Source organism: Pogoniulus pusillus, chromosome 26 (assembly GCF_015220805.1).
Source record: "Pogoniulus pusillus isolate bPogPus1 chromosome 26, bPogPus1.pri, whole genome shotgun sequence".
NCBI lineage: Eukaryota > Metazoa > Chordata > Aves > Piciformes > Lybiidae > Pogoniulus > Pogoniulus pusillus.
The window spans coordinates 11,393,207-11,420,195 of NC_087289.1; the positions used below are offsets into that span (position 1 = coordinate 11,393,207).

General features: G+C 48.7%; 1 protein-coding gene across 3 annotated transcripts in view; it reads left to right on the forward strand.

The window, feature by feature from the left end:
• Positions 1 to 26,989, forward strand: part of TNIK (TRAF2 and NCK interacting kinase) — a 200,852-nt gene that overhangs the window by 137,025 nt on the left and 36,838 nt on the right. Inside the window, exons 11-18 of one of the 3 annotated variants that reach the window (XM_064164894.1) lie at positions 310 to 376; positions 1,222 to 1,426; positions 12,192 to 12,302; positions 12,763 to 12,849; positions 13,992 to 14,192; positions 19,780 to 19,944; positions 21,916 to 22,155; positions 24,815 to 24,921. In XM_064164894.1, coding sequence (XP_064020964.1) covers positions 310 to 376; positions 1,222 to 1,426; positions 12,192 to 12,302; positions 12,763 to 12,849; positions 13,992 to 14,192; positions 19,780 to 19,944; positions 21,916 to 22,155; positions 24,815 to 24,921 — 1,183 coding nt within the window. The remainder of the gene's footprint in view (positions 1 to 309; positions 377 to 1,221; positions 1,427 to 12,191; positions 12,303 to 12,762; positions 12,850 to 13,991; positions 14,193 to 19,779; positions 19,945 to 21,915; positions 22,156 to 24,814; positions 24,922 to 26,989) is intronic. The other 2 variants (XM_064164895.1, XM_064164896.1) reach the window with 2 other exon arrangements.

Consider the following 26,989-nt stretch of genomic DNA (forward strand, 5'->3'; position numbering starts at 1 on the left):
CTTGCCTTGTGGAATAAATTCTTGCTTTGTGGACACCTCTCATCTTTGCACTGAGTGGTGGTTGCTGGGGCTGTTGCCTGCTGTGCTGCCGCAGCCGTCTTCCCAGCCAGCACTCGGGAAGACCACCTGTACTTCCCTGGCCTTGCAGCCCCCTCTAAAACCAGAGAATGCAGACAAATAATGCTGCTTATTCTTTGTCATGCAAGAGAAGGAGGATTGTCTGCTCTGCCTGTAGAGCTGTGGGGTTTTCAACCACTGGAAAAACAAATGAGTCCAGCAAAGGGCACTGATGAGCAATTTTGTTTCTAGATGAGACAGAGTATGAGTACAGTGGAAGTGAGGAGGAGGAGGAGGAAAATGACTCTGGAGAGCCCAGGTAAGAGTCAGCATTTCATTTTGCCCTTACAGCTCTTTAATTCTGTGTAAAATCAGCTTGGATGACAGGCTCAGGTGAACTAGAAATGGCAAAAAGGACAGCCTGAGCACTCACCTGTGTTCCCTGGCACAGCAGTTACTTGCCCACTGCTAGATGCTCTGTGGATATAAACTGATACTCTAGACCACCTTAGTCAAGAGCTGGGGAGGAAGACCTGGGTATCCATTCTATCTCCTCTGGGATCTGCACTGCAATGTGGTGCTGTCATGTGGGTATTTATGCATGGCAGAACTGTGAGGTAAAATTAAAGAAGAGTGATTAAAATATGATTCCTTACATCCAAGTGTTGCTCCCTGCTTCCATGTAACTTTGCACCACAAAACCTGCCAGTGGTGCTGCAAGTGTGGTAGAGCTGAAACTTTCTCTCTTTGGTGATGGTTTTCAGACTTGTTGTAATTAATATCAGGTTATTCCATTATTTCACTGAGATAATGTAGTATTTTAATAGCTGGCAATGATTCATGCTGAATGTGCTTTGTGAACAGCTAAATATAGCCTGTGCCACTGCAGCATAAGGCTTTGGCTAGAAACTTGATGTAAAGGAAACCTATAGCAAAGAAATCACTGGCGAGCCATGGGTGAGGGTTAGGGTTGGGGTTAGGATGTTTCTGACACTTTTGTCACTCCCATCCTTCCATCCACTGCTGCCCAAACTCTGTCAGGTGCTCAGGTGCCGTTGGGATGGCTGGGAGAGGAACCATACTGGAAAATCAAGCAGAACACCCCTGGCAAGAGGCATAAGGATGCAGGGAGGGGATCTCCTTTGATGCTTCTCTCCTCTGCAGCTCCATCCTAAACCTGCCTGGGGAATCGACCCTGAGACGGGATTTCTTGAGGCTGCAGCTGGCAAACAAGGAGCGGTCAGAGGCCTTGCGCCGGCAGCAGCTGGAGCAGCAGCAGCGGGAGAATGAGGAGCACAAGCGGCAGTTGCTGGCCGAGCGGCAGAAGCGGATCGAGGAGCAGAAGGAGCAGAGGAGAAGGCTGGAGGAGGTAACTGAGCAGAGCTAAGCAATGGGCTGGCAAAGTCTGGTTTCAGGAGGAGCAGTGGGATTTCTGCTAGTGGGTCCCAGATGACTGTTCTCAACCTGGTTCAAGAAGATGGAGTCCTCACTGCTCTAGTTGGTAACCCCAAATGTCCTGTTGTGCTGGGCAAACCCTCCTGCTCATCTTTTCATATACCCATCTCCAGCTGTTCTCCTCTCCACGGTGTTGTTAGCTTCTGTGAAGGTAATACAGTGAGGGTGGTGAAACACTGCACAGGTTGCCCAGGGAGGCTGTGGATGCTCCCTTCATGGAGGTGTTCAAGGCCTTGTTGGATGAGGCCTTGGTCGACCTGTTCTAGTGGGAGGTGTCCATGCCTATGGCAGGGGGTTGCAACTAGAGATCCCTTCCAATCTGAACCATTCTATGATTCTATAATAGAGGTGATTTGTTCCAAATAAGCTCTTGAAATGTCAAGAATATCAAACAGTTAGCCCATTACGGGGGTGATAACTGCATTCAGATGAGCTAGGCAGAACTTTCATGGTCCAGACACCTGTCAAGTTAGAATTACAGAATTGTCAGGGTTGGAAGGGACCTCAAGGATCATCCATTTCCAACCCCCCTACCATGGGCAGGGACACTTTCCACTAGATCAAGTTTCCCAGAGTCCCATCCAACCTGGCCTTAAAAACTCTGAGATGGGACTTCCACCACCTCTTTGGGCAACCAGTTCCATTGTCTTGCCACCCTTGATCACTGCTTGCCACTATGGACTGCTGCAGTGGAGAAGTAGCTGAAATACTCTATCTGCCCTTTTCCCAGATCCATGTGCCACTTGTGTCCCCTTTAATCCCTAATTTGAACTCCAGTCCCTGCCAATTACCCTTTCCCTTGTAGAGGAGGGGCAGATGCCTGCCTGACTTGTGCAACGATCCGTACGTGCCCCGAAGCACAAGATTTCATTGCCCTTGTCTTAACGTACAGCTACAAATGCGGTTGGGCATCAAATTATCCACCCCGCTTAAAATCCAGCTGCAGGATTTGATCGGGTGACTTTGCATGTCCCTGAGCTGCTCAGCCTGGCCGTGTACTCTGTAGGAAGTGCTCACTTCTGGTGGAGTTTCTGGTTCTCGGATTACAGAAGTTCACCAAAACATAAAAGTGGTTTTTTTTCTCCCTGCTCCTGGGTTTTTGGTGGGATTCTGCACAAAGACAGCCAGTGCCTCATGCTGAACTCATCCCAGGTGCCTGCCTGAAGTGTTCGTAGTTAAAGGTAATTAAATTAGCTTTCTGAATAGGTCACTGATAAGTCTGAAAAACCAACTTGCAATAAATGGACCGTTAGAGCAGCCACCCCCTTAATTTACATAAGCCAGAGTGTCTGTAGGTTTAACCTGACTCCCCCTCTGCTGGGGAATGCCCCCAGGCCAGGGGCACAGGCAGGAAGGAATTTCAGGCAGCTGATGACAGTAGTGATCTTGATGGTAGGGCCCCTTTTCGAGGTGGTCCTTTGAACCCCTGCAGGGCAAAACCAACTTGGGCAAATCCCAAGCAGAGTATTTTTTTCTGTCTGGTAACTATGTTGGTCTGTTGTGGTGTCTGACCTGCACAGAGCATCCCATGTTAGGTACATCGCAGGTCAGGCTTTGCTTGCATCCTGCACTCTTCCCAGAGCCAGTGGGTTGCACTGAGAGAGGACAAGGTTTGCACCTAGAGCACCCCAAAATCCCATGCCCCAGTGGAAGTTTAGCTGAGGACCATCATAAGGAAGCCTGGCTCTGCCATGGTCCCAGTCTCCTTGCTGCCAGTAGTGCAGGGGCAGAGCAACGGCAGAATAAAAGCAGACACCAGATTAGCTGCAATCCTGTAATGAATACAATGCTTGCTGCTGTATTAATATGTTCTCTTTGCATAGAAGAAAATTGTTCCCTCTCTTTGCTGCTTCCTAGGCAGGTTTTGAATGGAGGACTAATCCCCTTGCTAAGCTGGTGAGCTCAGCCCTGAGCTATGAAGGCACTGTCTTGTGGGGCCAGGCTCTGTACAGCCCTCCTGGGCTCTGCCAGTTCCCCCCGTTCTTTTCCCCATGTCATTAAAAGCTAATGCTACCATAACTAGGATTTAAAATCAATGCATCTGTTTGTGGTGGCTGTGACACCCCCCTGGGCTCTTCACCCACTGCTTTCTTCTCGTCTGCCTGACAGTTTTCAGATCTACAGTGAAGGGAGATTTCTGCTGGAGCAGAGCTGGTGAAGAGACATTTCCATGCTCTTGCCATGTCAGAAAAGAAGGGGAAAGACAGTGGGGTTATAACCAAGGGGCACCTTCTGCCCACCTCTTTGTGGAACCACTGGCAATATCGACCTCATAGGCTCAGACAAGATTAGGGCAGAGCAGGTGGCCATGATGGCCTCAGCATCTACCTGGGTGTCCATCTTCTCAGGCCCATCTAGCCAGGTTTAGCTTCACCGCTGTCACCAGCCATGGAACAAAATGAACTCTTGTTTCTATTAGACACTGTTAGCCTGGTGAGAAAGAAATGAGTTGCCATGGTGAGGATTAAAGCAGGAGTCCTTGAAGAGGTACAAACCTTCTGTTGCAAACATGGTGGGTTGCAGCAGGGACACTCCCTGGCACAGCTGGCTGTGGCTTTGCTGGCTGCAAGGTGTCATATATCTGCCATGGGCTGCTGCAGTAAAAACAAACAAATAGTGGAGGCAGATATGAGCAAACAAGTTTTGTGTGGCTGTAAGGAGTGGGATAGAGGAGCTGCACAACAGCGTTAAGCATCCTCCCAGCTTCCTGCTCATGGTAGAGCCACAGTGTGCACCCTGGGGAGAGATGCTGCCTCTGCCCGGGGACACAGGAAGGGGTTTGTACCCCCAAGCTGGCCCACTGTTTCTAGCACAGCCAGCCAGTAGTGGTCTTTGTTCTTCCCAGATATTTTAGGGCAGGAAGCATCTGATGGCCAGAAAGATGTATCAATCAGCAGCTGTCACAGCTGTGCCGAGTTTGATCCCACAGCCCAGGGGCACCCAACACACTCCATCCATGTCTCCACAGTTCTGCTTCAGAAAGCAGTGCTGCTCCACCTCTCATACCCATCACAACATCCCCCCTCCCGCAGCAGCCAGGCTCTTGCCTTTTGGCCTCTTTCCCTTCCCTTATGCCAGTTTCATGCTGAATTTGATTGTTGGCTCTTGGTTCTGGATTGTTTTGGTTAATGGGAAGGAGGTTTCTTCTGTGTTGCTTTATGGTCTAAGATAGGGTGTGCCTTGAGCAAGCAGCAATGCACTAGCAGTGGAAGACTCCAATTACTGTATTTTCAATGTTGTTGACTTTCAAAGCCCAACAGAACATCTGGGAGAAATGAACTCTTGAAGCTGGTGGCTTCTGGGGACTCCTAAATCAGGCTGTAGTCCTGCCAGGCTTGCAACTGTGTTTATACAAAGACACCATGAAGGTGGCCAGGCTGAGCCCAGGACAGCAGCAAAAGGATTGATTTAGGAGGATGCCAAGCTCCAAAATGCCTGGAGTCAATTTGTACTGGAGATGCACAGCAAAAAAAAAGCTGTAGAGAGGCCTGTTGGTGGATGACTGGTCCATTCCTCTGTCAGTGCAGACCTTCAGGAGGTACTTTTTGTGTGTGGCTTTCCAATCTTATCTTTAAATAGCACCAGAGACAGGGCTTCTGCCGCTTCCGTTTGCTCGCTCAGCAGAGCTCAAAATGAGGCAATCCCATTTTTTTCCTGTCATCTCTATCTTCCTGAACTAAAATTTCTGAACCTCTCACAAAGTGCCTCTCATTTTACAGCCTTTCTGGAGAAATCCATCACCTCATGATGTTACTCTGTCGATAACATCAAATGCATATACCAAAAAAAAAATCAAGTGAGGAAGTCTTAAGGTGACCTCTTGATGCACTTCATGCTGCCCCTGAGACCTGCTGCCAACCTTTGCATGCCTTCTTGCATCTGTCAGGCAGTTGGGTCTCCTTTTCCAACAGCTGACCAATTTCCTTCTTTAATGCTGAATCTTCTTACAGGCAGCCAAAGAGATTTAGATTTGCAGCTGTCTTTAATTGCAGCAGAAGTAAAAATCCCCCCCAGGCTAGCTTTGAAACTGGGACCTTTGCAGACACAGAGTTACAGCTTTGTGTTCCCTTTTGCAGAATTCCCTGAGAATTCAAACTGTGCACCAGAACTTTAAAAAAAATCCCCAAATTAGAGACTTAAATATCAATAGAACATATTTATGTCATGCAGAAGGGTGAATAGGTTTGAATATATTTTTTTCCCTGTGTATACATATATATATATATATAGTTCCCTAATAATCTATTGCTGGCACAAAATGAGCCTTGCTGCACCACTTTAACCACCAAAACTCCAGCTGAGCTGTAAGAATAACACATCTCCTGGCCAGGAGCTTTAGGGATCCTGCAAGACAAATCTCTGTGCAGACCCCTTGGCAGCAGTGAGCAGATCTAGTCAGGCAGGGCTTTGCATAACCTCATTTTTCTGCCCAGTTGTGGACATTTTTTTCCTTTCTAGGTATAGAAGGAAGGGTAGATCTTTACAGGAACCATACAAGGTAAATCTCAGCATCTTACTGCTTGCATGTGAGGTTTCATTCAGTGCAGTTAGGGAGCTGGATGTTCAGGGGATAACAAATTGCTGCAGCTCTTTTATATGTTAACCAGCAGAAGATCATCTGCTGGAAGCTTTTATAAATCAATGCAGGGAAAAAAAATCCAGCAATTAATCAAGGATAAATTTAGGTTAGCTAAAATGGTGGCTGACATTTTCTTCACATATGCTGCAGGTGTCACATAGCTTGTAGGAACATTTTCATTAAGGTGACAGCCTCCTCACAGTACTATGGGCACACAGGGCACTGCAGTGGTCCTGGCAGCAGTTCCGTACCTGCTTCCAAGAAGAGCTGCATGGCAGCAGCTCCTGCAGTACAAGTGTGCACTAAGCCTTAGGTCTCTCTAGTTTTTCTCTGTTTAGACAGCACATAGAACTCCTGGTTTCTGAATCGTAGACTCATAGAATCAGTCAGGTTGGAAGGGACCACAAAGATCATCCAGTTCCAACACCCCTGCCATGGGCAGGGACACCTCACAGAGCTGACACAGGGGACACCTTAACCTAGATCAGGCTGTCTAGAGCCTCATCCATCCTGGCCTTAAACACCTTCAGGGATGGGGCTTCCACTACCTCCCTGAGCAACCCATTCCAGGGTCTCACCACTCTCATGGTGATGAACTTCTTCCTAACATCCAGTCTGAATGAGGTTCTCCTGGAGCATCCATTCACAGCGATCCAAACAAAAAGCTCCTGTGATGGTTAAGAGCATATCAGATCCCTGTTTGTCATGGTGGGAACTTCTGACCCAGTTTCTTTACCAGTGGGAACCACCTCTCCATGCTCCAGTGCTTGGTGTGTCAGGAAAGATGATGTTCCAGGCACAGTCACTCTTTCCCTAGTGGCTCAGATAAATGAGCCTGTCACAACAATGCAACCACCTAGAATATTTGTTTTCATTTGTCACTTGGAATTCCCCATCCCTTCCTCTTCTGGCTCATGCTCATGTTTGGGAGCAACAGCTGAAGTTTCCAGGAGCCTCTTCTTGCAAACGTTGGTGCCTCTCCAGGGTCACAGGGCAGCTGCAGCTCACTGATCACTCAGCCCTGAATGCATCTGATCCAGTGGATGGAGCTTGCTCCTTTGAAGTCCTTGTTTCATGCCAGGCCTCCAAGGGCCTTCTCACCAGAGCTTTAGCCTTCGTGTGTCTTCCCTCATCAATATTTAAAACCTGTCATTTCTGGTGCAGCTCAGATAAGATCCCATTCTGGCTTACAAGCAGCTACATATAGCTTTACCTGCAGAGTTATATAAATGCAGTTCTAATTAATTGGCACTCTTGCCTTGCATGAATAATAGATCTGGGTAGTGTCAATACACAGGAGTTTCAGGCTTGGAGAAGTGTGGGAAGTGTACATTCACAGTGGCAGAGGGAGGGCAGAAAACAAGGAGAAAAGGCAGCAAATAAAGAGAGATCTTTGAATCTCTCTTGGTTTTCTTTAATTTCTCTTTCTATGAACACTTTCCACATGCAGTTTTCTGCTGCTTCTCGCTGAGCTCAGTCCCTCGTTTAAACAGGGTCCCCACCACCCTGCTGCTGCTCGGCAGTGGCGTGAGCAGAGGTACAGGGCAGATGGGGCAGTGCTGGAGGCTTTACCCACTGCAGTGCCAGGTCCTGTCCAGATGTTTGGCAGCTGTGCAAGAGGGGCCATGCGAGGAAGGCAGCTGAGCAGGCCGGGAGGCTGCGACGGCACCGCGGTGTTTGGCTGAAGGTGCTCGTAACGCGACTGTGACAAATGACTTGCTTATAATGTGACCTGACAAAAATGCTGCTGAGCTGGAGAGAAGTGCTGTGCTGCTGGCCTCCATCAGTGTGCATATTGCATCCCACTCACAGCTTCGGCCCCATGAGCCTGCCTGTGGCAGTGCAGAGGTCCTTTAAATATGCAGAAGAGCATCAGGCCTGGCTCTGAAAGGAAACTGCCCTGGGCTCCTCAGTTCCCAGCTCCTGGGGTTAAATGGGTTTTTCAGTGTGGAGGAGGCTGGTGGTTAGATGCTGATTTGGAGGAGAGAAGTGGGGCAAGCTCTCCAGGGCCACTGGGCACATGGTACTCTGAAAGGATGGTGGTACCCTGCTTCCTCCTCTCTCTCATTTGCCTCCTTTCTTGGAGGGATTTGGCTTTGCTCACCTGCCAGGCTGGAGATAAAGACCAGCCTGGGTGGGTTTTATTTAAGAAATAGCAGTGACATTCAGGGCTTGCCTCCTGCCAGCCAAGCCCAGCCTACACAAGCATTATGTGCTTTATTCATCAGTCTGCTATTTTAACTGAAATAAAGCATTAAAACCCACCCCAAAACCAGTGTGCTGGAAGCTCAGGGGCAATGTGCATTCAACCTGTTAGTCAGAAGATCCAAGCTCCTGAGGGCATGGGAGCAGTGGCCATCACTAAGTGGCATCATCTGAGAAGGTCAGGGAGCACGGGCAAAGCCAAGAAATCCCATGTTTTGCTGTCACCTCTGCAGAGTTGCCACGTTCTGGTGGCAGGTCCTTTGCAGTTCCAAACTGCACAGGCAGCTCTGGTTTGCGTTGGGCTGGGCGAGGACAGGAGTGTGCGCTGAGTAACACATGGCTGCCACCGACGGGGGCAGTGCCAGCGGCTGTGGCGGGCGTGGGACACTCAGAGTCTGCAGCTGGCAGGTTATTTCAGGTTGGATGTGGTTTGCCTTCCCCCAGGCGAGTGGAGCAGTGCCGATGAATGTGGCTACAGGTGGCACTAAAGCTGTGCTGCAGCTCCTGCGTGAAGCCAGAGGAACTGATCTCAGTCCCTGTGCAGGGTTGCTGTGGATGTCACCTGTGGGTGAGGAGATAGCAGCCAGCCAGACAACAGCTCCTCCCTGCACTGAGATGTGGAGGTGTCTTTAAACGTCTGTTAACAAATACCTCTAGATCTGTATTATAGGTGCCTGTCTATAAAGACAGATATAGATGGCTGTCTCTGGAGACACACGGGGGGAGAGATGTACAATAGAGAATGGAGTAGACTGCAGAGCAGATACAGAATACAAATATCTGTCATAGAATTGTTATCTACCATAGATATCTAATAGAGTAGATCTATTAGATAGATAGAGATATTAGAGCTCTGTCCTGTAGGTCTGTGTAATATCTGTAATAATGCAATATCTCTGAGATATCTCTCATCTAATGTATTAGGTGTCAATGTGTATTGAAGATCAACCTATTGCATTAGATACTTGGTAGAGATAGGTCTATATAATTCTGTAATATCACTGCCATATCCCTATAGATAACCGTAGTCTACTGTATTTTATGTATTCAAGATCTCATGCAATTAGGTATCTAATTAGCTAATCTATTGTGTTAGATACCATGTAGAGATCATAGAATCAGCCAGGCTAGAAGAGGCCTCCAAGAACATGCAGTCCAACCTATCACTCAGCCCTAGCCAATCAACCAGACCATGGCACTAAGTGCCTCATCCAGGCTTTGCTTCAACACCTCCAGGGATGGTGACTCCACCACCTCCCTGGGCAGCCCATTCCAATGCCAATCACTCTATCTGTGAAGAACTTCCTCCTAACATCCAGCCTGTTCCTCCCCTGGCACAACTTGAGACTGTGTCCCCTTCTTCTGTTGCTGGTTGCCTGGCAGAAGAGACTGACCCGCATCTGGCTGTAACCTTCCTTCAGGTAGTTGTAGACAGCAATGGGGTCTGCCCTGAGCCTCCTCTTCTCCAGGCTGCATACCCCCAGCTCCCTCAGCCTCTCCTCACAGGGCTGTGCTCCAGGCCTCTCACCAGCTTTGTCACCCTTCTCTGGACACCTTCCAGTATCTCAAAGTCTCTCTTGAATTGAGGAGCCCAGAACTGGACACAGCACTCAAGGTGTGGCCCAACCAAGTGTTGAGTACAGGGGCAGAATAACCTCACTTGTCCTACTGGCCACACTGCTCCTGATAGATCTCTGTATTTCTGTAATATGAATGCAATATCTCTATAGATGGCTAGAACTGGATACCTGTTATAAGTATATACAAGAGATGGATCTACTTTGTTAGCTCTCTATTATATCTATAGTGTCTATAATATCTATGTAATGCCTCTATAGATATCTAGAATCTGTAAGGGGTCTCACAAATATATATTGAAGATTAATCTATTCTATTAGATATCTCACTGAGAGGTATGTGTCTGTAATATTAGTGCAATATCTCTATGAATATCTGTAATCTACTTTTATTAGAGATCTGTTACATTACAGATCTATCCTATTTATCTATTATAGAGAGCCACAGTATCTATTTAGTATCTCTGTAGATACCTATAACAGGGATAAGCATCTATGTAGAAGCTATCTAATTTCTATATGGACAGATGTAGATGTCAAATCCATCCATGCATGCAGCACAGGCTCACTGCAGAGCAGCAGTTCCAAGTGGAAGCATCTTTGTCTCTGGCTGGCTTAGCCAGCTCCTGGAGCAGAGCCACCGTAGTCAGCTGCCAGCTCCAGCTCTCCCTGTGATTTAGGGAGAGCATGGCATTGCCAGCCCCTCCAGTACCTGTGTGCTGGCAATGGCGAGGGGGAAAAGGGAGAAGGGAGCAAAAAGGGCGAGGTTTCTGCTTCAGCGGGTTGCTCCCCGTTAGTGCGGCATGCACCTTGCTGCGCCCAGCCATGCAGCACTGATGGAGTTCTGGCAGGCTGCGGAGCCCCAGAGCCAAGACTGGCTTTTGAGTGCCCTCTGCTGATGTGGCCCAGAGCAGCCTGTGGCTCTCCTGCTTCCATGGCAGAGAAGGGCTGCAGCTTTCTGTGAGGCTCTGCCTCCAGGACTGGAGAGCGAGGATGGTTCAGGTGGCTGGAGGAGTGATGTTGGATTAAAAACTGGGGCTGGGGGTGTCACCTGTGTGCCCAGGGCACAGCAGATGGCTCTCAGCAGGCTACTATGTGCTCATCACCCCTTAACTGATACCAGTAAAGATGCTACAGGGTTAAGCAAGCAAGAATGGTGACCTAAGAGGGACATAACAGGGATGGCCTGAGGACAGCGAGAGAAGTCTCCCAACCATGCTCATTTTGTGTTTCAAGAAGGAAAACCCTTTGGATTTGGGGTCTTCTGTGTTCAGTGCTGGTTTCAGCAAACGTTACAAGGGATTCATTCCCCTCTTGACAGGTAGTCGATCCCCCAGCACCCTTCCTCATCAATGTGTCTGCATTTGGGGCTGAGATAGGAGTTCCCTTGAAGCAATGGGCTGATGCAGCTCCTGGGTGCTTGAGGCCTCACCAGTCAGGCATGCTGTTTAGAGGGAGCCATGCACTGCTCATGTAGTTTCATCTGCAAGTGAGAGAAGAAATGGAATTGTGTGCATGATCTAGCACTGTTTTGGAGGATGCTGTGGGCTTTCCATTGCTGTTGCTGGGCAGTGGAACAGGTGGGGATGAGGTGGGATCGACCAGTCCCTCTGCCACCCTCAATGGACCTGCCTGCTGGCAGTGCATCTCCTTGAGTGGGTGAAGATGTTGTGGGTCAGTGGGAAAGTTGACTCCCCAAAAATCACACTGTGATGGTTTGGGTGTTCCCCACCCCCCCACGCTTTAGAAATCACCCAGACTAGACTCAGCTGGCTCTGGGAATATGAATGAAGCTATTTATTTACAGCTAGCACAATAGACAAGCAGATATTTACAGTATATACAGTTATAGACAGAAATATACAAGGTAAAAGGGAATACAGAAACACAACTGCCCTCCCAGAAACCTGAGTCCCCAGGAGGGGCTCTAACCACCCCTGCACCTTCCCCTTACCTCTCTCAACCTTACCCCAGTCCTAAGGAAGAATAGAGGTTCAGCCAAGAGGTTAAGAAGCAAAGTGGGTTAGGCCAAATGGAAGGTGAGGTTGGGGAGTAAGATGTTGCTCAGCCAGCAGCCCAAGCGAGAGAGAGAACAAAAAAAGTCGAGGGAGTTATCTAATGTTTTCATTTCTCCTTCCCAAGCTCCTCAGCGAGGCTCTGAGGGCAGCAGACATCACCACTGTGTTCCTTTCGCAGCCTGGAATCTGCTGCTTCTCACCAACACATTCCAGCTAGCTTCAAACTAGCACAGACACCAAGGACTTTGAGCTCATGGGGAGAGGAGCAGAGGTGCTGACCTGTGTCTTGTGCCCCCACAGCAACAGAGACGGGAGAAGGAGCTGCGGAAGCAGCAGGAGCGGGAGCAGCGGCGGCACTACGAGGAGCAGATGCGGCGGGAGGAGGAGCGGCGGCGTGCGGAGCACGAGCAGGTAACCTGATGGGAGTGGGGCCAAGGCCTCTTCCTCTAATCAGAGATTTTCTCATAAACACTTATTTTTTGCTACTTGAGAGCAAATTGCTCAATTAGTGCCACGTGTGTCACTTTCCACTGCCGTCATTTCTTTCCACGTGGATCCACTTGCTGGCCCGCAGACCTGGGGACGCTTGACACAGATCTTTTCCCACCCGCTTGTTCCCAGGGTGGGGTTCCCAGTTAATGTTGGCCATTTCCCAGTGGTTTGCACTCTTTACCCTCGGAGGTGCCTTGTGGAGTGGTGGGCACCCTGGGCTCTTTGGGCAGGGACAGAGGGTGCCTGGGCTGATTGGTCGGTGCTGGCTCTGGGGTGGGGTGGATGAGGGTTCCCACCTTGTTCTCCTTGCTCTTGGGAAATACTGGCTCTATTACCTTCTCTCTCTTTTTCCTTTGATCCTTGCTGCCCATGCCTCCAGGAGTACATCAGGCGACAGTTAGAGGAGGAGCAGAGACAGTTAGAGATCCTGCAGCAGCAGTTGTTGCAGGAGCAAGCACTACTTCTGGTAAATGGGAGGCCCTGGCCACGCTTGCCGCTTTCTGCCTGTGTTGCATCCGCATGTGCCTGCGTGCACCCGTGTCCCCCTAAGTGCCTCCTGCCATGCTGAGACCTGAGGAATGCTGCTTTTGTTGCCAGACACAGAGCCTCCTGCCCTGCTCCATGGCTCTGAGCTTGCCTTGGTTTCCCTGCAGCCACTTCAGGCTGGGTGCCTCATGGTGCACAGCTCTCTGGTTGCATCCCTTCCATGACATGAGCATGCTCCTGCCTTTCAGAGAAGAGCAGCCTCTCTCTTGCTGCATCATTTTGAAGGCTGTTTGCAGCACGCTGGAGTGTGGCCAAGCTGCCGTGGGCCTGCACCTAGCAAACCCACCCTGCCATGTGGGATTTCGTGTTCCAAGTGAAGGCTTTTGTCTTCCTTTCCTCGCAGGAATGCTGTATGCTCCCTCTTGTGCTGTTTGCATCCTAGATATTCTTTTTATTTAATTTGGTTTTGAGTTACCCTTTTAATGCTGGTAGCTGTTACTGCGTTGTCTTTTAATCTGCAGGGATTACTCTTTTTTTGCTATTGCTACTATTTAGGGAAAAGAGAAACCCTCTTACAAGCCCTTGCCTATTAAAAAGATCCTTCCAAATTATTATCGTTAAACCTCACAAAGCCATAGGGCTTCAGAAAGATCACACAGTTGGCTCTGCTGTGCTGCCCTTCCCACAGCTAATGAATTGGTTTTACAGAGAACTTGGCTTCAGCCACCTTTTGTCTGACTTGATGATGTTTAGCACCTCATCGGATTGATCCTTTGTTTTTCCCATCAAAAAAAAACTGGACAAAGTCACTGCTAACTCCTAAGTGAACTTCAGGTGATCTGGCGGGGTGCCCCCCCCGCCATCCCCAGCAGCCAGGGCAGTTCACTGGCTGCAAAGTGTCAGCGTTGTGGTCACAACTCTGCATTGGCTCTGTCCTCCCAGCTGTCTCTCCCCTGGGATGCTTTGCAGCTCCATCCCCACAGTCTTTTAAAAGGAGCTGTGCCAGAAAACAGCTTTTCAGATCCTCAGCCCCCATTTTCCACCCAAGCAGCCCTGGAGTTTGCAGCCCTGTGTTTCCAGGCTGGCCAGGCACCCGTGTCACTGTGCTTTCTTCTGGGTTAGGAGTACAAGCGCAAGCAGCTGGAGGAGCAGCGGCAAGCAGAGAGGCTGCAGAGGCAGCTCCAGCAGGAGCGGGACTACCTGGTGTCCCTCCAGCAGCAACAGCAGCAGCAGCGGCAGGACCAGAGGCCAGCAGAGAAGAAACCTCTCTACCATTACAAAGAAGGGATAAATGCCAGCGAGAAACCAGCATGGGCCAAGGAGGTAGGCAAGAGCGAGGAGCGTGGTGGGGCTCGTCTGCATCTGCAGGGCTTGGCATGGGGGTTGGTCCAAAATGCATTGGCAGATTGAGCTCTGCTGGGTCAGCCTCCAGCAGGTGCCATTAGCTGTGCTGGAAACGCTCCCAGTTCAGTGCCGTGTGTGTGCGTCTGCATCTACATCTGTGCCAGCAGAGAGAGTGGAGGAAGGAGATGTTTCCTTAAGGACGTACAAGGAGAAGCATGGATTCCTCCTGAAGGGCTTCAGCTGTAGCTGAGCACCTGAGGACATGCCAGGAGCTCCTGATGCTCCTTCCTGGAACGCCCATAAGTCTGCTGGAGCCAAGGGTGGTTGCTGTGGGCTTCCCTGCTGAGCACCAGTTCAGTTTCCCGTAGTCAAACAGAGATCCGACAGCTTTTCCTCCTGTGCTCTGGGTCGTGTCTCTGGGGGTTGCTTTTCTTTCATGATTTTCAGGCAGGCAAAGCCACACTGCCAGCTTTCTTTTTCTTTCTGGCAAAAAGAGGAAATTTTAACAGTTGTGAGATCTTGCATATTAATTGTTGCCTGGTTGAATAGTCTTGCAAAGATGAAGACATGCATTGTCTGCAGTGCTGCTTCAGGGTGAGATGCAAACTTTCTCCTTAATCTCTTTGTGGTGGCTCCACTAAGACTCGATGCCCACTCTTACTATTAATTTTTCTGAAGTTGTGTTTAGTTTCATAACCCTACTCCTGGGCAGAAAGATCTTTCAATAGCTTGCCTATTCTTCCTATTATGCAGGATCACTGCTCTGCTGCCAAATGTCTGGCAGTGTTTAGTGCTCTCAGAGATGTGATGTATCGTCCAGCACGTAGCTGTCTCCTGAGTTTTCCTCTCAGCAGCCCCCAGCTGTGTCCACAATACCTGCAAGCATCAAAGGTTCAAGAAATTAAACCAGCTGTCCATTCCTAAGCATGTAATTCAAACAGTTCATGGCCATGCTAAACCATCACAGAGATGGATGAGGGTGTCAGAAACTCTTTTCCACTCTTTATGTTCCCTCAAGTCTCTTCCCCATTCCCTTCCCATGTAGTCTTGAGAGCCTTTTGATGATGATGTGCCAGATAACATATTTTCATGGACTTGCAGCATTGTTCTCCAGCCCTTCCAGCAGAAGAGGAGGTTTGGTAAGTGGGTGTGCAGATGAGATGTTCCAGATGTGCTGAGCCACCTCGGGCAGGACAGACTTCCACCTGGGTGGTGCCTCTGCAGCTTCCTGTAGAACTGGGTCTCTCTTGTCCATCTGCAGAAGTGATGAGAGTAGGTAGCAAGCAGGACAAGGGGAGTAAATTCTCTCTTTCATTGCCTGGTTTTGACTAAATCCTCTAGAAAGTTGCTAAAGTACCTCTGGCACTGTCTTCAGAACTGTAACAAAAGGTACATGAAAAGGAATCTTATTCTTTATCTGGGGTGAAGGAGAAAAGTGCTGGATTTAGCTTTCCATTTCAAAGACAAAGGCCCCTTTTTTTTGTTCTGTGGAGGAGGTGTCTGGGTTTGATGCTGTCACTGGAAGCAGGGCACTGGGAACTGTACAAGGTGAATAACAACAGCAGGATGTGGCCTCATAGCCTTTGTTGAAATCAAACGAGGTCAGATGAGGTTTCCTGTTGCTGGGGAACATCTCCAGCTTCCACCAATAAGCTCTTCAAACCATTTACTCTTTACCCGTGTCACTCTAGTTTGCAGTTAAATGCTCAAAGCAGCAACTGTGGCATCTTTCTGCTTTTGGAAGCAGTAGTTTGATGTACTGCCCTTGGGAGCTACCCAAAACTGCTTTTGCCTCCATGCCCTGTTTTAGCACTCTTAGCACAGTTCAGCTGCTCTGCATACCTCGAGGTATCAGCCTTGCTGGCCATGCAGATAGACTCATGCTAATACTTAGCCTGCCGTGGCTCTTGCTGTGGTTTAGCAACATCCATACCCAGCCTGTGCATGGTAATTTAACAGAAATACTGAGACCTTGTTTTCCTTGGGGAACAAAGAGAAGACAAGTCTGGTGCTTAGCCTACAATTTCTGGAGGCTCTGCAGAGCTTATTGGGGTATTTCCTGAGGATTTTGCATGGTGTCCCACACCATCCTTGGTTTTTTGCTCTTCGGTTTCAAGTCCTTTCTCTCAGGACCTTAAGCCCCTGAGTTGAGTTCTCATGCTGTGTCGCTCTCTGCTTTTCATATCTCTCCCTTATGCACTCATTTTCCTACCTCACTTGTCTTCATATGGTGACTCCACGACCCTGTACATGTCGGGTAAAGCATCAAGGTAAGGCTGCAGCTGCTTGCATTGCAGCTGTGTCCCTATGTCTCCATGTTGAGAAACTGGGCTGTTGGTGAAGGCAAAGCTCTGGGGTAGGAACCAGGCTGTACTGCACTTTTCATAGCTTCCCCACAGCACAGTCAAGGATTTCTCTTTTTCTATGCTAAACAAAGCAGTCTGCTCAGTGATAGAATCATAGGATGATTTGGGTTGGAAGGGACCTTAAAGATCTCTTGTTCCATCCCCAACCTGCCATGGGCAGGGACACTTTCCGCTAGACTTGGTTGCTCACCCGCATAGAGCACATCCCCATATGCTGTCCCTTCTAGTCACCTTCTTCTGAATGAAAAGTTGTCCATTGGAAGTTAACTTGGCATATGACTTGAGATCTGTCCCAGACCTGCCCTGTTTACCTAGGCACATCTCTTCTTAAAATCAAGGACCATCTGGGCCCTTTTAGACATCATGTTGGAACCCTCTGGTGACCCAGTCAGGAACATGACATTAGGACTCTTAAGCAGTGTTACTGTAATTAGCAGCTCTTACTGTTGCTGACTTCTCTGTTGTGCAGCAGTATTTGCTAAACTAAGTGATGCAAACAGCCAGGTCTAACTCAGTGACAAAGAAGATTGATCACCTGAAGGATGGGTTTGAGCAGGTATACATACGCCATACACGATCATGCGTAAGAGGAGGGATAGGTTTAACCAGACATCAGCTTCTCAGAGCTCCCTTAGGGCCTGGGGATGGGTTGTGTATCATGAGTCGTGCTTCTTCTATGCAGCAATCAACATGCACATCAGCTCCTCCTCCACTCCCTGTGGCTTTTATCCTTCTCTGGCTTTGAAGTGATGTGTTAAAACATTAACAGCCTTCTACTGGGACCTGCACAGAAGATGTTAAGGATGTTTCCTGTTTGAGAGGAGTCTTGAGTTCAGCTAGAGGTGGCTTGAACTGGACCAATGATGAGTTCCTGCAGGGTTTTGCTGTTTCTTCCCTACTCTGCCTGTGTTTGGAGTCAGTAAAGCTCTATGAAGTGCAGTTGGAGAGTCCCAAGTACGTGCCTTTGCTGTGCTGGGGCAACAGAGTGCTAGTGAGAAGACTCTGGCAGTGGGGAACCAAGAGCCTTTTCCCTTCCCAGTACAGACATCCTCATTTCATCACTCTCCTGCCTTCTCCACACAGGCTTTGAAGTCCTCCATAATTAGCAGCACATTAGGGCTTGGCAGCGTGCCGGAGAGTGTCTGCAAACAGGCACTCTGCAAACAGCCGCAGGACTCGGCGGGGGCACGGTCTCTGCCTGCTGTCCTTCATGCCAAGGCTTGGCTGATGAGGAGATGTGCTGGACCTGGCCTGTGACCCAGAGCTTGTGCTGCCTTGTCCAGAGGGAGTTCTCCTGCCCTGCTCTTCTTTCCATCCTTGTGTCCATTTCCAAGGGCATCAATATGCTGAGCTCTTTGTGGCCTCCACTAGCTTGCAGGCAGCACCTGGGGAAGCTGTGATGACCTTTTAGGACCCAGCAGTGGCCTGGATGATGCTTCGTGATCTAGAAAGGGAAGAGTCCATAACAACACAAATCTCTTACCTAAATTTAACTCAACTTCTGCTGAGTATCTAAAGGAGGAAAAGATTAATTTTCACTAATTTAATGGCTCCTTTGTTTCATGAGGATTTATTTACCTAAAGAAGAGCTGTGCTTCGTTCCAAGCAAAGCTGTTCTAAAGATTGCCTTTGAACGTGAGGTGGTAGGTGGTGGAGTCAAGACATGCTAAGGGCATTTAACACATGAAGGGTACGTCAGATCTGGAGGTATCTGAAATTCTGCATAGCATATGCTGCATGAATATCAATGCACACAGGCTGACTGCAGGAGCACCCAGGCTGCACGTATGGCTGGCTTAGCTGCAACTGCTCTGTTTCCATCAAGGGTAGCTGAAAGCAGTGGGCTTTGGGCTTATTTCAGAGGTTTTTCTCCTGCCAGTCAGGACGAGGTGCCAGACTCACTAAATCTAGATCAAAGCCAGCCATTTTCTGGCTGCCATGTTTAGTCTTTTATTCAGATCAAACAAAAGCAATCCCCGTGGTGTTTATGGTAGTGAAGAAAAAAGGGGCTTAAAAATACATTTGAGAAGATGCAGGAGTCATCTTCTAGAAACACCTCTCTGAGGCATGTAGCCTTTTCTTTCATTTTTCCCCGTCATATTCAGAAGTGAATGAGGAACATAAATACAAATAGTCCTTTTGGTGTCTTTAAAATGCATTTATTGCAGCCTGCTGGGTGACTTGGGCTCCATAATGACAGAATGGGTGGGTGTTGGAAGGACCTCTGGAGATTATCTAGCCTAACCCCTCTGCTAATAGCAGGTTTGCCTAGAGCAGGGATGCTCATGTGATCATACAATATATGTAATGTAACTACAGACAAAAGAGCTTCCAGGGTATATACTTGGTGAGGTGTGGCTGGAAAGCTGCCTGGCAGAAAGGGACCTGGGGAGTTCTAATCAACAAGAGGCTGAATGTAATCCAGCAGTGTGCCCAGGTGGCCAAGAAAGCCAATGGCATCCGGGCTTGTCTTAGAAATGCTGTGTCCAGCAGCAGTAGGGAGGTGATTCTCTCCCTGTATTTGGCACTGGTGAGGCCACACCGTGCGTATTGTATCCAGTTTAGAGCACCTCAGTACAAGAAAGATGTGGAGGTGCTGGAATGAGTGCACAGGAGGGCAAGGAAGCTTTGAAGGGCCTGAAGAATAAATCTTATGAAGACAGACCAAAGGAGCTGGGAATGGTTAGTTTGAAGAAGAGGAGGCTAAGGGGAGACCTCATCTCTCTCTGCAACTATCTGAAAGGACATTGTGGAGAGGTTGGTGCTGGTCACTTCTCAGAGGTAATTAATGATAGAACAAGAGGGAATGGCCTCAAGCTGCCACTGGGTAGGTTTAGACTGGACATTAGGAAAAAATTGTTCCTAGCAAGAATGGTCAGGCACTGGAATGGGCTGCCTCAGGAGGTGGTGGAGTCACCAACCCTGGATGTGTTTAAAGGTCACTTAAATGTGGTGTTTGGGGAGATGGTTTAGAGTGAACCTTATAGACTAGGGTCAGTGGTTGGACTTGATGATCTTGGGGGTCTTTACCAACCTGGATGATTCTGTGATTGCTCTGTGGTACATACAAAGGGATATATATAGAGAGAATTGGAGATAGAAAGATAGATGCATGCATGCACACACATGTGCCTCCCTTGGTTTTGAGCTGGAGAAGGCTTTCTCTGGGGTGCTCACCCCCTCTCCCTGTCTTGCCGCAGGTGGAGGAGCGCTCCCGGCTCAACCGCCAGAGCTCGCCAGCCATGCCCCATAAGGTGGCCAACAGGATCTCCGACCCCAACCTGCCTCCTCGCTCGGAGTCCTTCAGCATTAGCGGCGTGCAGCCAGCCCGGACCCCGCCCCTGCTGCGGCCCGTGGACCCGCAGGTAATGGTGCTGCCCCAGCAGGCTCGCCTCGGCCCAGGATGCTGGGGGTGCTGGTAAGGTGACAAGAGTGGATTAAAGGGGAATAGTGTCTTGCTCCCTGGTGCCTCAGCCCTGAGCGTATTGGCGAGTGAGAGCAGCATCTACATTCATGAGTGTGTTCCTCCTGTCACCTCCATGTGTTAGAAACATCACGCTGGTGTATACCTTCCTTTGAAGCATCACGTACTAGTTACTGCCAGAAACAAGCAGGAGGACTGAGAGGAGCCACTGGTCTGGTCCAGTTGCTCTGTTCCTCTTTGGATCTGGTTAACTGAAAGGACTAAACAGCACCTGGTACAAAAGACCTGGGGCGCTTTGATGCTGAGGATCATCAGAAACAGGTTTTTCTTTCTTTGCTGCTTTAATTCAAGGTTTTGTTTTGGTTTTCCATTGAGCTGACATCAGTCACAAGCACATCTGGAGAGGGCATAGATCACCATGACCGTCACAGAGGAGGGGCTTTGTTATTTTAAAGGCCTGTAAGCACTCTGATACTCACCAAAAGCTGTAGGAATGTCAGTGCTGGTTCTGGTCCAGACCCTAGAGTTGTTCCTGCAGGTCTGCAGAATCCACCAGGGATTTCAGAGGGAAGTCCAAAGCCCTTGCTTCGAGTCCAGGTTGGGCTGTCCATGGGAAAACCTGCCAATTAAGTGCCATCCACATGTGGTGCATGCACCTGTAGGACAGCAGCACAGAGCCAGCATTAAACAAACTACAAGCAGGAAAGCTCTTGCACAGAAAGCTCTTGTTTGCCCGATGTAATCGGTCTGTAAATGTTAGAGAGTGGCTAAAACCCTGCTTCACTCTTATCTGATTGACCAGAGACTTTTCAGTGACCTTTCCGGTGGTCTGCATTATCAACAGCTACAAAGGCTTCTGTTTGGCAGAAAGTAAAGTACTAAGGAAGAAGTTGCTTGAAACCCAGAGAGCTCTGTAAGTGTGTGCACAGGATACTCACACGTATGTGCACAGACGGGGTGTGGAAACATCAAGTGAAAGTTACACCCCCCTGGTACCAAAGAATCACAGAATATTAGGGGTTGGAAGGGACCTCCAGAGATCATCCAGTCCAGCCCCTCTGCCAAAGCAGGATCACCTAGGGCAGGTCACACAGGAATGCATCTAGGTGGGTTTTGAAAGTCACCAGAAGAGACTTTATCGCTGCAGTGGAGCTGACAGGGTCCTGGGAAGAAGCTCTGATTTCCCTGACTCTAACTGTGTGAATTCTTTGGAGTTCCCCAAAGAGATGTCAGTGTTCCTTTCACTCACAACCTTTACATCTATAGGGCTGATCCATGGGATAGGGACTACCTAGCCCTGTAGAAACTCATGCCTCAAGATAATTTTTTTAAGCCATCTATGCCTCAGAATTCCTGATGAGTTCTTTATTATTTTTTCCTTTTTTTTTTTCCTTTTTTTTCCCTTTTTTTAAAATTTCTTATTTGTTCATTTTTAACAGGGAAAATCCATGCCAAAGCTCATTAGCACAACCTGAGGAGCTGGAAGTTCAGCATTGGGTGGGCAGAGAGCTGGCAGGAGGGAGCAGCCTGTCCCTGTCTAAGCCTTGGGTGGTACCCACAGAGCAGTGCAAGGCTGTGGGTATGAGCTGTAGCCCCCTGGGCACACAGGGGCAGCCAGGACTGGGGCAGGACATTGCCTGATTTTAAAAGGCTGAGCTGTTTGAGTGTGGTTTTGAATAGATCTCGCATTGAAGTGATAAAAGTCAGAGGTTCCTGAAACCAAGGCAGTGCTGATCTCAACCTGAGGGGGCATTTTAGAGCATCCAAAGTGCTAATCACTTTTTGAAAATTAAAAACAAACAAAACCAAAAAAAAACCAATCAAAATTTAAAATATCTTTTTGAAATATATTTTTTTTTTGTTTTATTTTCCCCATTTTGTACTGATAGTTCTGTTTTGACTTGGTGCTTAGATTCCACATCTGGTCACTGTGAAATCCCAAGGAAGCTCCTTGTCTGGGTCTCAGTCACTGCATGAACAGCCTGCAAAGGGACTGGCTGGGTTTCAGGAGGCTCTGACGGTGACCTCTCACCGCACTGAGATGCCAAGGCAGAACTCGGACCCCACCTCAGAAAACCCTCCTCTGCCCCCTCGCATTGAAAAGTTTGACCGAAGTTCTTGGTTACGGCAGGAGGAAGACATTCCACCAAAGGTAACACTATCGCTCCTCACTTTCAGCACTCAAAGAGGCAAGCTCGCAGCTGCGTCCCTGCTGCTGCGCTCGGCACCTCCAGTAGCGCACAGCGGGCAGGAGCTCATCCTTGTGGCTCCGTGGCAGTCCAGGGGGCTGCATTTCCTGAGGCAGCTTTTGCCCAAGATGCTGGGAGCTGCACTTTTTGCTGCAAAATAGCATTGCCCTCCAGCACAGAAAGTTCTGGAGCTGGGACAGAGGCCAAAATAAATGACTATCTCCTTTCCCTAGGATAAAGCCAACCTTCTGCTTAAATAGAATTACAGGAACATAACATTTGTCATCCACAATAAGATGGGTCCTTTTTAGTTTGGTGCCCTGCCTCCAGTTGCAATCAATATTTGATGGAAGACTTGTAAGGGCTCCAGCAGCTTTATACATTCATTGACATTTTGGCAATGTCTGGCAGTGCCTCTTTAATTAAGACTCTTCTGGACCAGGCCTTCGATCGCCTTGTTTATACACCTTCAATTTGGAAGAATTAGAACTTGGCCATTAAAGTTCCCCTCAGAGTGAATCAGTGCTGAGCCTGGGAGGATTTTTACAGAGGAAAAAATGATTAGGAATTGATTAGTGGCAGTGAAGCAGCATTTGTCTCTGATTGAGAGGCATTTTCTCTGTGTGTTTGCAAAGTGACTTGCCTTTTTAACAGCAAAGCCCAGCAATTGGGTAAGCCTCCCGGTGCAGGAGATCTGTGGTGGTCTGACACATGCCTTAATAATGCTCCTATTTCTGCTACCACCAAGTGAGAGGAGACATCAGTGCTCATCTAAGAGGAACAACAAGCCAGCAGCTCCTGGAGCTGTTGGTGTGCTTGGCTCCTTGGTAGTTCAGGAGAGTGGCTGCCTGGTTTGAACTCCAGTTTGAAAAATCCCTGGCAATTTTATGCTGCTTTTGCCTCGAGTTGGGCATTTCTTAACTCCAGCGATGTATGGTGAGACCACAGCACCTGCTCCTTGGAAAAAAGCTGTTTTCCAGCACTGAGTATTTTCCCTTTGGCTGAGGGAATGTGAACTCTGGAAGGGGTCCCCACCAGATCACATTTAAGGCTGTACCCATGAGAAATCTGACTTCACATTTTACTGCGTCATGTGTTTTTAAGTGGGAACAAAAGGACTGCCCCAGGAGGCAGGTCCAGCTGTCTCTATGGGCCAGGGGTTTGTTTCTGCCAGTGCTTATGGCTGGATGCTTCAGAGGAAGGTAAAAAACTCCCAAGTCCCAGCTGCAGAATGCCCTACCTGGAGAGGAGGTGGCTCCTTAATGAGACCAGCTGTAGCCAGCGGTACCAGAGAATGTGAAGCTCAACTCCCTCTCAATCTTTTTATCTTGCCTGACATAACTGCATCTTTATCCTCAAAAAGAAATGGCTAAGCCTCTTTTATTCTTTTTGCTAATCTCACTGAGCCCTCAGTTACCTGGTGCAAGGTACTGCACGGTGAATATCATTGTACCTCACCTCAGAGGATGAGGCCACCATGCCTGCTGCCCCAGGGTGATGCCTCTGCTCCTGCTGGACAAGGCTGGGTTCCAGGGTTAGCCACCGTAGCACCTGTGTGCTGTGGCTAGCTTTGGGCTTCTGCTGGCAGTGTTAATGGCCAGCTGGCCTGCCAGCAGTGGGTTTTGGCAGCAGCCCCTGAAGTTCAGCGAAGGTCAGAGTGTTTCATGCAAGCGTTAGGTGGATCAGTTTGTGTCTGTCCACTGTCAGCCCTCTTGTTTGTCCACCTTCTCGCTGCTGCCATGTGTTGAAATAAATGTTCACACTCCTTTGGTGTTCGGTTGTGGGCCCCTCACCACGAGGAAGATGCTGAGATGCTGGAGCAGGTCCAGAGAAGAGCAGCAAAGCTGGTGAAGGGTCTGAAGAGCAAGTCTTAGGGAACTGGAGTTGTTCAACTTGGAAAGGAGGGGAGACCTTCTGGCTCTCTCCAATTCCCTGAAAGGAGGCTTGCCAAATAACAAATGATAGTAAAGATGAGAGGAAACAGCCTCAGGTTGTGCCAGGGGAGACAGGATGGATATTGGGGGAAAAAAAGTCCCCTAAAGGTTGTCGAGCCCTGAAACAGAGTGCCAAGGGAAGTGCTGAAGTCACCATCCCTGCAGCTATTTAAAAGCCATGTAGATGTGCTGAGGGACATGGTTTAGTGGTGGATTTGGCAACACTAGGTTAATGATTGGATTCAAAGGTCTTTTCCAACCTAGACAATTCTATGATATCTGAACTAGAGATGCTAAAAATGGCTGCTGAAGTGCACTTCCATCTGAATTTTACCTTTAACCTTGCTTTTCTGGGGTTTGTTAGATACAAATTATGTGTGTGTGTGTAAACGTTCATGTTTGAAGAAGTGAGTGCCCTGTCTGATGGTCGCTGACTGTTCTGTGTGCTGCTCAGGGCTTCTCTGCCCAAAGCATCCCTGACCACACCTTACAGATGGTTTCTGGCTGAGGCCATTCCCTCTGAAAGCCAAGGGCTTTGTGTGTTACAGTTGCTCTAAGTGTTGCCTGTCTCTCAGTGGGTAATCAGCTGTAAATCCAGGCTTGAGGCAGTGCTGAAAGCTGATCTCTCAGATGTGCCTGGCAGAATGGGACAGACTGGGTGACAACAAATGTCTCCGTTCTTTTCCAGGTGCCTCAACGAACCACTTCCATATCCCCTGCTCTGGCGAGGAAGAACTCCCCTGGCAATGGCAGTGCCCTGGGGCCCCGGCTGGGCTCCCAGCCCATTCGGGCAAGGTATGGAGACCAAGGGGGATGGGCAGGAGTCATCTTGGCATCAGCCCAAACCTGTGCTGGGGTTTAGCTCTGTTTTCGCTAGCTGCTAACACTGGTTGCAGTTCTTCTGTCATTGCTGGGATTAACTTCTGCATTTGTTAGATCTTGTACCAGTACCAAAGACTGAGCTTTTTTGGATCCCTGGGCTGAAAGCATTCCTGGGCATTGCAGAGTTTGCAGGTGGATGCTGCTTCTGCCGCTGTGAGGTCAAATGGGAATTCGGGCACTCCCTTCGGTGGAATTAGGTTCTGGTTCTCCTGCTATCACCTCTTTCAGATAAGGGAATCCATGTAAGCCAGAGGGGAGATGTCAGCGATACACATACCAGCTATTTCCTAAGCATCAGAGCAGCTTTTCACAGATAGTGACTGAAGAATGTGCTGAGGGGCAGACACTGATACAGCTTGGTGAAATCTCCCTTAGATGTAGATCAAATGAGAAATTCCTTTCGGCTTCCTAGGGCTACAGCCTTTAGCTTAGCCAGATCCAGCCCTCTGGCATAGCGGTGTGCAGGGCCACTCAGCATCCTGAGGGAGGATGCTGCACCACAGCAGCCATCTAGTCTCTGCCAGGTCAGAGCCATCTCTGGGCATGCTTAGAACAAGCAGGAAAGCTGACAGATTCTGCTCAGGGCTGAACGGAAAAAACATGGATTAGGGATGCAAGAGCTTGTCTCTGGTTTGCAGAGAATTGTGGGCAGCTCTAGACCTCAGACAGGCATCCAGGGTAAATGCGTGTTCCACATAGCCATGAGTGATGGAGCTTCTTGGTTTTCATCTTCCTGCCTTGTCCTTGTTCACGAGGTCAAAAAACAAATGCTGTGATGTTCGTGGCTCTGTGCTGTCCTCAGTTTCAGCATACGCTTTTCTTTCCAGCTCAGTGCCCCATCCAGACATCAGCAAACCCATGCACAGCAAGCAGCAGCTCAGAGGAGCTGGCAGAGGTAGCAGGAGGAGGAGGAATCTTTGTTCCTGTTGTCGTTTTCTAAAATTAGACTAAAAAAAAACATTCTTATCATGGTTGGTTCCTCTATAATGCTCAAGGCTGAAGCATTTTGAGTTCTTGAAAATGTTGTGCTTTTAATTAGCTGTTGTTTAAAGGGAATTTTTTAATTGCATGGTCCCAGTAAGTGATGGGTTTGAAAGTATAAAGGATGGTGGGAGTCTGGGATTGAAGTTAAAGGTTGCCCAGCATTTCCTGCAGCCTCCCAGTCCTGGTCAGTGCAGGTAAATACATCAGTAGCATTCTATTCAAATACATTTCATGAGTCAGTTTAAGCTGGGGACACATCAACAATACAACATGAGCTGGAGGCCTTTGATTTGATGAAAATTGGAAATGAATAGGATGCTCCTGTGTCCCATTAAACTGAAGTGCTCAGTGAAATGATTTCAGATTTCATTTCTCCTGCAGTAATGTAACATTTGTCCAATTTTCCTGTTCAGCCACCTCTTCTATTGGTTCTCAATTCCTCCCATGCATAGATGTAAATATTACTAAGAACAGATTTCCTATGACTTGGCACCCTGTGCTACAAATGAGGAGGTTATTTCCTTGTCCTTGCTGTCCTCATTTTTACACCAACCTGTATCAATACAAGATAGCACTAGGCAAGGAGTTCACAGGATGTTAGGAGTTGGAAGGGACCCAAAGGGATCGTTGAGTCCAACCCCCCTGCCAGAGCAGGACCATGCAGTCTAGCTCAGGTCACACAGGAATGCATCCAGACAGGCCTTGAAAGTCTCCTGAGAAGAAGACTGCACAACCTCTCTGGGGAGCCTATTACAGTGCTCTGTGACCCTTACAGTAAAGAAGTGCCCCCTTGTGTTAAGGTGGAGCTCCTGTGTTGCAGCTTCCATCCATTGCTCCTTGTTCTATCCCCGGGAGCAAGTGAGCAGAGCCTGTCCCCTCTCCTGACCTTCAGCCCTAAGATATTTATAAACATTTATTAAATCCCCTCTCAGTCTTCTCCTCTCCAGACTAAGCAGCCTCAGGTCCCTCAGCCTCTCCTCATCAGGCAGTGCTCCAG